This window comes from Hibiscus syriacus, unplaced genomic scaffold (genome assembly GCF_006381635.1).
Source record: "Hibiscus syriacus cultivar Baekdansim isolate YM2019G1 unplaced genomic scaffold, ASM638163v2 tig00004004_pilon, whole genome shotgun sequence".
NCBI classification, from domain to species: domain Eukaryota; kingdom Viridiplantae; phylum Streptophyta; class Magnoliopsida; order Malvales; family Malvaceae; genus Hibiscus; species Hibiscus syriacus.
The window spans coordinates 855,633-866,083 of NW_024061991.1; the positions used below are offsets into that span (position 1 = coordinate 855,633).

General features: G+C 33.4%; 1 protein-coding gene across 1 annotated transcript; it reads left to right on the forward strand.

The window, feature by feature from the left end:
• The first annotated feature begins 2,172 nt into the window (after window positions 1-2,172).
• Window positions 2,173-3,969, forward strand: LOC120185589 (probable phytol kinase 3, chloroplastic). The gene is made up of 5 exons (XM_039189768.1): window positions 2,173-2,286; window positions 2,798-3,033; window positions 3,283-3,398; window positions 3,577-3,691; window positions 3,777-3,969. The coding sequence occupies exons 1-5, from the start codon at window positions 2,173-2,175 to the stop codon at window positions 3,952-3,954; spliced, it is 759 nt and encodes a 252-aa protein (XP_039045699.1). The 3' UTR covers window positions 3,955-3,969.
• The last annotated feature ends 6,482 nt before the right edge of the window (window positions 3,970-10,451 follow it).

Consider the following 10,451-nt stretch of genomic DNA (forward strand, 5'->3'; position numbering starts at 1 on the left):
CAAATAAATCTCCTACCTCCGGTTCACCAAGAAGACTCCTTGCGCGCTTCAGTGCTTCACTTGAAACAGATAACGACCCTCCACCTACAGTATAAAACTTGATTGAAGGTTCTTGGGAATTGAATCAAACATTAAAATATATTTAAATAGATGATATAAATGTTTACTTGGAGTAACAGTAGAGGCAACATCGTCTTCATTGAGGATCGATACTGCTTTTGCAATTGAAGATTCTTTCAACGCCACAGAGTTACCAAATTCGGTTCTAAACATAGGGTATTTTTCCATTTCTCTATCATCATTCTCAATACCTTCGAAGATCCTACATGCGTACGATCTATGAAATTTGAGTGACCGTACAAAAAAGGAAATATAGCGGCATAAAGATTCATAGAATTTTACCTTCAAGTAGGAGATCGGCCATGGAAGGGTATGGAGCAATATGAGTTCTTGTCGAGTCATCATCGAGTTTCGACGGCGAAACCGGACCGATAGCCTCCCAGCGATAATTTGATCCATTTCGACGATAATTTCTCTTACTCAAGGCAAGACCTGCTCTTTTTTTCTCAAATATGTTAGCTTTCTGGGTTTTCCCCATTTTCAGAATACCAACCAAAACAAAATTGAAAAAGATCAGGAGCTAAGATAAGAGGGATCAAACCGTGGAATTGTGTTATAGTTCGTCGGTGAGAGGGCCGATTTGGTCGCCGGGATAGACAAAAGACGACGTCGCTTGGAATCGTGTGAGGGTTGTTGTTGTACCAGAGAAGAAACTGTGAGGGAAGAAGAGTTGAAATGATTTTAGGGTTTGGGTAGGAGAAAATGGAGGATAATATATTTAACATTTTGCGGCGTTTTTACAAAACGCCACTATATCACATATTTTTGCGGCGTTTATACAATAAGCGTCGCTATATTACACTATATTGCGGCGTTTTTAGCTAAAACGCCGCTAAATGTCTACTATATTGCGGCGTTTTACTATAAACGCCGTTATTGTTTAACCTTTCTGTGGCGTTTGTCTAAAAACGACGTAAAAACTATTATTAATTGCGGCGTTTGTTGAAAAAACGCCACTATATACCATCCTATGGCGGCGTTTTTCACAAAAACGCCGTTATATTTATACTATTTTGCAGCGTTTTCACAAAAAACGCCGCGAAAGTCTCAATTTGTGGCGTTTGAAATGAAAACGCTGCTATATGTAATACTTTTGTGGCGTTTTATCATAAAACGCCGCTGAAAACGCCGCTACAGAACACTTTTGCTGTAGTGACCAAACATGGAAGAGGTGAAAGTGGTCATCCCATAAAATTTTTAAATTTTTATATAGTTTAGATATTTTTTATTTTAAATTTAAAATCTATTTTTATCTTCTAAAATCTTATAAGTTTACTCTCCTTTATATTCTTGTAAATTAATTTATCTTCTCTAGCATAAAATCATGTGTTCGTCTTGACAATACCCTTCAGAAAAAGAGATTAAATTGGTAGAATATTAGAAAGTTAATATTATAAAATTAATTAAATTAAAATAAAGTTTAAAGATTAATGGTTAAATTTATTATTGTATTATTATCTTTATTGAATTTTTAACAAGAAAAAACAAATAATTCATTTAAAAAAATCAAACAAAAAGCCATTTATATATTTTACCCTATATTATTTTACAGCGGCGTATTTCTAACATCTCAGCCAGTGCCAACAGTCTTAAGAACTTCAAATTTACTAATCGTTTCACTTTCCGATCAACAGACTCCTGAAAACTCCGCAGAGATCCAAGGCCTCCTACTACCATCATGAAATTCCTCAAAACTGAGTGATGTTCGACACTTACGCCAATCGCCTATATGTTTGACCAGGTTGCATTTTGTTTTCATTTGGCAAATGCTGACATGGACAACTCTGTCCCTTGTCCATAATGTTTGGCAGCTTACGAGGGTTTTTTCTTCTTCTATTAATATTTTTACTAGATTTATGCAGATCCATCAGCGAAAATCATACTCTCTCTTTTTTCTTTTCATTTTTAAGGAATATCGTTAATTGCCATATAGAGTTATTTTTTAAAATATACAATAATAATTATATTATTATAGATATATTTTCTCTTGAAGTTTAGTTTGTTGAAGGCTTTTAAAAGGTCAAAGGGAGATATTATTCGTTGCGGTAAATAATGTTATCTGAAAACTCGGTGGTGGCTGACTTGTTCGCCGCCTTGGTTTGCTGCGTCGTTATATTCGCTTTTCTCTTACTATGGAAAGAAACAGCCAAACGAGGCGAAGATCAGGTCAGTTACCTACTTTGCTTCCATCGCTAAAAAATTGCCTTCTTCGTGTTGCATCAAAGTTCAGATTCTGGTCCTTGGAAGATTCCATCAATTTCCGGTTTGCCCAAACACGGTGTTATTGCCATCTATACTTTGGTAAAGCTTATCATTTCCTACTGACTTTTGGTTATGGATAGCGATATGATTTAAATGGAAAATAACAGTAAAACAGCGATGTGATTTCCTACGGTCATCTATGCTAGGATGTTAAAAGTAAACACTTTATTCCTAAAGTAAACCAGTCTCTTTAAAGAGACATAACATGAAGTAAACCAATCTCTTTAAAGAGATAACATAAAGTAAACCAATCTCTTTAAAGAGACATAACATAAAGTAAACCAATCTCTTTAAAAAGACATAACATCAAAATACTTTTCTTTTTCTTTCAGAATTCATTCTTTTGTAAATAACTTCTTTGTTTTTGTTGTTCAGAAACTGAATCGGAAGCTTGTGCATACAAGCATCGGGCTAGTTTTCATGCTTTGCTGGTCATTATTCAGGTAGTCTCATTAGCAATGCGCACTATATTGTTTGTCATGTATTGCCTTGCAGAATAGCTAATACTTATCATTACACTCCGGGATTTCGTGGAGCAACTTTAGCAGCTATTACTCCTGGTGTCAATATTATTCGAATGCTTCTTATAGGTTCTGGAATTTGGAAAGATGAAGGCACCGTGAAGTCAATGAGCAGATATGGAGACTACAGGTTCGATTAAAGTCGAAAACTTAATGTCTATGTTATGAATATCAATAGTTTTCCTACTAGTTAGCAGCTTTCTCATGTTGGGTATTTTCTTTCAGCCTAAATTAATACATCAAATTGTATATGTAAAGTTTTTCCTTAAAGTCGTTATTTGATAATCTGAAAATGAAATTGGGTCTTTATTGGATTCATTTATTGTTTATCAATTTTTAGGACTTCTTCAACTTGACCTAAACTTACTCTCTATATCAGGGAACTTCTTAAAGGGCCACTTTATTATGCTATAACGGTTACTTTGGCTTGTGCGGTATACTGGAGGAATTCACCTATTGGAATTGCTGCAATATGTAACCTTTGTGCCGCAGATGGTAACTGTTAATTATTTGCCTTCTTTTCTGTCTTGATTTAGCTTAAATCAAAGCCGCTTGTGATGAACATTTCAAGTACTTCTTAGAAAAACTGAATGGGGTGATTTATTTTGATTTTTGTGGTGCTTTTTAATCATGAGAAGTGCAAACTTTACCATAGTTATTTTTATCTGTACAGGTTTTGCGGATACTGTAGGAAGGCGATTTGGTAGACAGAAGCTTCCTTACAACAGGAACAAGTCCATAGCTGGTAGTGTTGCAATGGCCACAGCTGGTTTTTTGTCTTCTGTAGGGTAAGTTTTGTGTTGATTTTCTCTTTCAATGTTAAGTGTCAACATGATGGAGCATTAGCATTAATGCCGAGCAATAATGTAACAGGTATATGTATTACTTTTCCTACTTCGGATATATTCAAAAGAGTTGGGGGATGGTTTTGGGTTTCTTGATTGTGCCTCTTGCCTCAGCCCTGGTGGAGTCTCTTCCGATTAGCACCGAGCTTGATGACAACCTCACGGTTACCTTAACATCGATATTCATCAGCAGTCTCATTTTCTGATTTAAGAATCAGTGCAAAACTTATTGTAAGCTGCACAAGCATTATTTATTTAACAGACAATTTCCGATTTAAGAATCAGTGTAAAATCCTTGAAATATTGATTGCATGACAACATTTGAGGCTTAACTACCATCCATTACTTTGATGTTTTTTTGTTCTTTACATCCTTTTCCGGTTGCTACTTGAAATAAGGTGAAAATATGATTTTAGTCCTTCTATTTACCCAAACTTGAGATTTTTTTCTCTATACATCAATTTGTCATAATTTGATAATTTGTTTTTATAATATTATAAGTTAGTTTATGTTGAATTTTTTTTTCAAAATATTAATGTGGGCTTTTTTTTAAAAAAAAATTACTTTCTAATGTAATAAATAAATAAATGTCAATCCAATAGAAAAGGGTATAAAATTTTGTATTTGGATAATTAATAGATAATTTGGATCGAATATTATAGAGGCTCGTGGAAATTTTTTCCAACCCGACTTATTATTCTATTAACAATGTAAAGATTCAAACTTCAATGTTTAAGGGATCAAAGATCTCATTTTTATTAAAGCAACGCGTAATTAATGATTATTTAATAACATTTTAATGATTTTACCTATTTAGATTGATTACTAACATTTTAATCAGTATAAGGACTTAAATTAAGCAAAGTAGAGGGACCAAAATTAAAATATAACCTTGAAAAAAATAAAAGGAAATATTAATCTTGAACTTGAAAATCAAAACTCCGGTTAAATTGAAAAAACCACATGCATGCAACAAACATAACTCGGAGCATTCAAGATTACCATTTTAGGAATACACGATTGAGATTCGTCCAACTCTGATTTTTATATAAATCTGATGACTACGACAATGGTATAACATAAGAAAAGAGGAACTTACTCTTTACGAAGGAAATTTCTCATTGATTCGACTCGAATAATCTTCTTTTTCCTCCTCGTCTTCAGCTTTATCCTCAACGCTGGTCACGCTCCGACCCCTCGAAGAGACCAAACAACAGGTCCTCCGTCCTGGAACACTATCAGAATCCGAAGCATCTTCTTCGGACTCTGAGCTTTTACCGCATCTGAGGCGAGGACAAAAAAGAATGTAAACAAAGAAGAGAGCAAAAGTAAGAATGACAATAAGTAGCCAAATTTCGCCATGCAAAGCGAAGTGCTTGTCGTGCGACAGGGTGAGTTCAGCCGGAGCCGGTGGTTGTGAACCTAAATGCTCCATTGATGGTGAAAATCGAAAGCTTGCTTCAACCCATCCTTCCTATGGTTGTTTTTATATATTTCTTCATCGTATGAAACATACGACTTTAATTGCATAATATGGAACAAACAGTTCACTATAAAACTTTTGTCTTCTTTTTTACTGCCTATTTCTGTGAAACTAAAAATCATTGATATAATTATAAACAAAGGATTTACTTTGCGACTTAAAACAATTTTCCTTCTCTTCTCTGTTTTGGGTTCCTTAGCGTTATTTACACCACTAATTTGGAAAATACTATTTTGCTTCTTTTTTTTAAAAAATATATATTTTGCTCTGTGAAATGTTTATAATTTGTTTTAATAAATACTACAAAAAATTTAATTTTTAAAAATTTAATCGATTATTTAACAAACCATATTTCATTAATTTTTTTGGGTAAGAGATTGAAAATTTCTTTTAACGATTCACTATTAAATTATTGGTTTTTTTTTTCTTAGGAAGGAAGGAAATTTAATGAAAAATAGATAAATAAATGTGAACAAAAAATAATTTGCGCTGGGGGAAAAGAATAGTTATAATTTTATTGTATTCATTTCGGTTGTGCTTCACTTCACGCATACTTGAACGCGCGAAAATCCTCATCCCTTCCTCGTCTGGGGAGTCGAGAATGGGGGAAACGCTTGCAACTCTATAGATTAGAATCGAACCCAGCATGTAATCTCTCAACTCTTTCTTCTCTCAAATCTTCAGCCGAGATCTGTTTTTATCATTGATAATCAAGCGCTAATATTTTAAATCTTCGACTTGATGTGACTTTTGCACCGTAATTGGCGATGAATAAATTTCGTGAGCTTAAATTGCAGCTCGGTTTATATAATCCAGACGTATTTATTATTATTATTATTATTATTATTATCATTTAATAAAGATTAACATGCTGACACTTGAATATCCCGAATTCAATCTGCATTTACCGAGCTTACAATATTTTAAAGTTTTGATCCACAATAACGGGCTGAAATATGACGAATTTGCATTTTATGGTTAAAATAATTGCTGCTGATTTTTTTAACAAGTTTGATTATCATATCAGAGTAATATAATATTAATGTAAACAGCTGCTGAAGGTTAGTCGGTTGCAATCTGCTGGGCCGTTGTAACCGTTTAGCTTTGTATTGGGCTATAAGTATTACTGTTTGTAAAGTCTTTGGGTTATGCTCTTTCAATATTCAATAATAAAGAAATAGTTCATTATTGTCTTCCTCTTTACATCTCTGTATTCATTTTCTGAGTTTCATAGCTTTAGTTCATCTTGCTTATGATGTTTTGGGTCCATTGATAGGATTCTTATTTGGTATCAGAGTGTTTTTCAGTTCTTTCTGTCGCCGAATTCGAAGCTTCTGCTGGAATTTAGGTATCGATTTAGTTGATTAGGGTTCATTGGCGTTCGTCACCAATTTTGCTGTTCGATTGATTCGGTTTTCTCTTCCATATTGGTGAGATCGTTTCTTTCTCTACTAGCTGTGCTATTTCTTTCTGTTATAGCTTGATTGATGTTTCGTGCTTGATTTTTGGTTTACTTATGAACTTAGCCTACATTCACACTAAGAATTTTCAAATCCTTTGAATTTACTAATCTTTGAAGACGATTTGTAATCGTATAAATACTTCAAGATTTTTACTAAAATATCTTTCTTACACTAGCTCCAAAATAGGAGTTATAAATTTAGAAAACACAAAAAAATCTTACAAGGGAAACAAGTTCACACAATCAAAAACTCAATTTACACTTGAATAAAATAAACAATAAAGTTCACGTGTTTTATAATGAAAATATAACAAATAAGTACTCAAAAACTCTTTTGACTTTGTTATATTCTTTAAATATTGTTTCTAGTTGGTCTTCATCTAATTCTTAGTCACTTTATGTTTCTAATGCATTCTTAGGTGGCGTTTGGTTCGTTGAATGTTTTTGAGAGAATTGGAGTCTGTGAAGAAATTAGAATCTGAATCTGAAACCTGTTTGATTGGCAGGAAATTGAATTGGAATCCAATTCTATAGTCTGTTTGGTTTGCAGACATGTCAGATGAATTTGATTTTAGTAATGTAAAATGAAAGAATTATCTTTCTTTTTTTGCTTAATTTTAGTTTGTTTTATAACTTACATGTAACAATATATTATAAAAATTTTAAAAATATTAAAATTTTATTTTATTGATTGATTATTAATTTCAATAAATTATAAAAATCATACTAATAAACATCATAAGTTAAAATCATCCCAATTAGGGATGGCCATGGGTCAGATTTTTGTCCAGTCGACCCGACTCGAGAAAAAGGGAACCTCCACCCGAGACCCGACCCGACCCGACCAAAATAAAGTTTTACCCGATCCGACTCGAAAAAAAATATTTTTATTCAATAAAAATAATGACTTAATTGATAAAAATTATATATATAGGGATATTATTGTAATTATTCCTAAATATATGTCGAAACGATTTTTTCTTAGGTGTGAGAAAAGGGTGAGATTTTGAAAACCACATTAATTTTTAGTTTACCTCTTTCAATTGATTTTTAATTTAAAAATAAATGCGATTTAAAAGACCTCTTGTTTCGAAAATTTTTGGATTTCCTTTATGATCGAAAAAAATACGGTTCAAAGAGTCGCCACCAATCTTTGATTAGGGTGTGATTGGGCACCCAAAAATGCTTTGTCATTTTAAATAAAAATTAATTTTAATTAAAACAACAAATTGAGGTCTGCGTTACCGAAATCCGAGTTCGAGAGTCGGTTACGTGTGGGGAAGGATTAGCACCCCCACAACGCCCTAAATCGGTACCTAATCGATTAATTAACGTCCTTGCATTGAACTTTACAAATTCGAATTCAATTTGATTTTTGATCCCATAAAATAAAAATGTAAATTTAAAACATTCAAAAGCACTCAAATTAAATTAAAATTACTGAGTCGTTTTAGAAAGACAAAGAATGTTCGATTATTTACAAATGTCGAGACCAGATCTTAAAAGTTATAACAACCTTTTCTCGATAAATTTAAATAAACGAACATTTCCTTTTCTTTCGTTCCCAAATTTTAGGTAACGAATCAATTTTTTGAGTTTCACTTTCGGGATACACTTTTATTTTAAAATCATTAAAAGCGGACCTCAAATCAGTTATGACTGCCCACTTCAACAATTTTAAATTAAAAGGGTATTACCCTTAATCCAATTATGTGATATGTCGAGTTATGCAAATGAGGCTATCATGTGAATTATGCAAAAAGTATGTCATGCCAGAATTAATTAAACAAAATAAAAAAATAGCATACAATGTGATATACAAAAAATTATGTACATATCTTTTAATTAAAAAAATCATAAATTACGCATATTAACGCCTAATGTACAAAATGTGACTCAAATATAAAAACAAAATCATAACATGCTAAACAATGAAAGTCAAAAGTCAAAAATAGCAAAATTTAAAAAACATAAGACTGGGGACCGAAATGAAATGCACGAAAGCTATAGGAACAGAATTAAAAACATAAAAACTACGACATAGGGACAAAAACGAAACATAAAGAAATTTAACAGTTCAATGTCTGAAACGGCAAAGATTAAATACAACAACACTTAAGACTAAAATTAAATGCGGGTAAAATAAAGAGACAAAATTGGAAACAGGAAAACATTCAGTTTGGGGACCAAAATAAAAATAAACACAAAAACTAGAGGGATTAAACAATATTTTCACCCTAAGGATTCGGTGGCTAAAAGTTAATTAACCCTAAATCTATAATATATAACCTAAACTACAAAACCTAAACTAAATCTAATCCTAAGTAAATCATGTGCAGGAACACTCTGCCGCTCAAGCTCCATTTTTCAATCTTCTTCGCATACTGCCCATACTCCTTTCTTCTGGCCTTCAATGCCATACTCGGCTACCATCCCTTTGGTGGCCACTTCTCTTCTAAACGTAGCTCACCATCACACTCTCGTCCTAAAACTCTACACAATCGAGCCTAATAAAGCCGACCACTGTTCAAGATGGTTCCCTCCTCTCCATTCAACACAGGCCACAACCGAGGGAAAACAACCACTGCGGCCCCTATCGCTCGTCTAACAAGTTTCCACTCCCGACGAAGGCTTAAGATCACTCCTCTCCGGCGAAATTAAAGCGAAACAAGGTATAAAACTAACTAGTAATTTCTGTTTTTACTTTACAATTTGCATTTAGTTTAATTTTTTTTTAAATAGATGAATGGAAATACTAATGTAATCGTAGGAAAGAAAAGAAAAACCTTGTAGGAATTGAATTCCACTTTGTATTGCTTTGATTCGTTGAAACGAGCAAACTCTTCCGTTCCTTTGATTTTCAAATTGAAGGAAAAAAATACAGTATAATGTTTTTTTGTTTTGCTATCTACCTTCTGTAAAAAGAAACAATGGAGGTTCTTTTTGTTTTTTTGCTCTCGGTTAATTGCTCTCCCTCACTGTGTGATTTCTGCCGGATGATCCTCTTCTCTCCCCCTTTTCCAGTGGTTGATATCCCCTCAAAACTGACTATTTACAGTTTTTTAATTCCCCACTATCTAATTATTTCAACTGCTAAAAACCAACCTCAATCTCTTTCTTTTTCTGCATCAAACTGTTGTCAATTGGTCTTGAGCTGGACCTTCATCTGGTTTGGGCTCATCTGGGCTCTCATTGCTTCGGGTCTGCTCCGACTTGGCCCTGGACAGAAACGAGCATCTACAGCTGCCCCTCTTTGCTCATTGTCGTGTAACGAGAATAGAACAAAGATCAAAAGATGATCGAATTTGTCCAGTCATGAGAACTTCAAAAGATTAAACAACTCAATATTACGTCGGGATAAGTGAGACTTGAAAATTCTTCAAATGACGAGTATGTTCCCTATTCCTTCAGGAAGTATAAGACTCGAACAATCTTCATAAAATGTGTCTGCTCTCTATTCATTCAGAGAGTATAAGACTTGAACAATCTTCAATAAAACAGGTCCGCTCTCTACTCCTTCAGAGAGTATAGAACTCGAAAAATCTTCAATAAATAGACCTGCTCTCTATTCTTTCAGAGAGTATAGGACTCAATCTTTAACAAACGTGTTCGCTCCCTATTCCTTCAGAGAGTATAGAACTCGAGCAATCTTCATAAAACGGGTCCGCTCTCTATTCCTTCAGAGAGTATAGAACTCGAACAATCTTCAACGAACTTGTCCGCTCCCTATTCATTCAGAGAGTATAGGACTCAATCTT

Bases quoted from the DNA above. Each gene is read 5' to 3' on its own strand.
- LOC120185589 (XM_039189768.1), top strand. From the start codon at position 2,173: ATGTTATCTGAAAACTCGGTGGTGGCTGACTTGTTCGCCGCCTTGGTT. The intron at 3,034-3,282 runs GTTCGATTAAAG...TCTCTATATCAG, and splicing joins AGCAGATATGGAGACTACAG to GGAACTTCTTAAAGGGCCAC. The intron at 3,399-3,576 runs GTAACTGTTAAT...TTATCTGTACAG, and splicing joins TAACCTTTGTGCCGCAGATG to GTTTTGCGGATACTGTAGGA.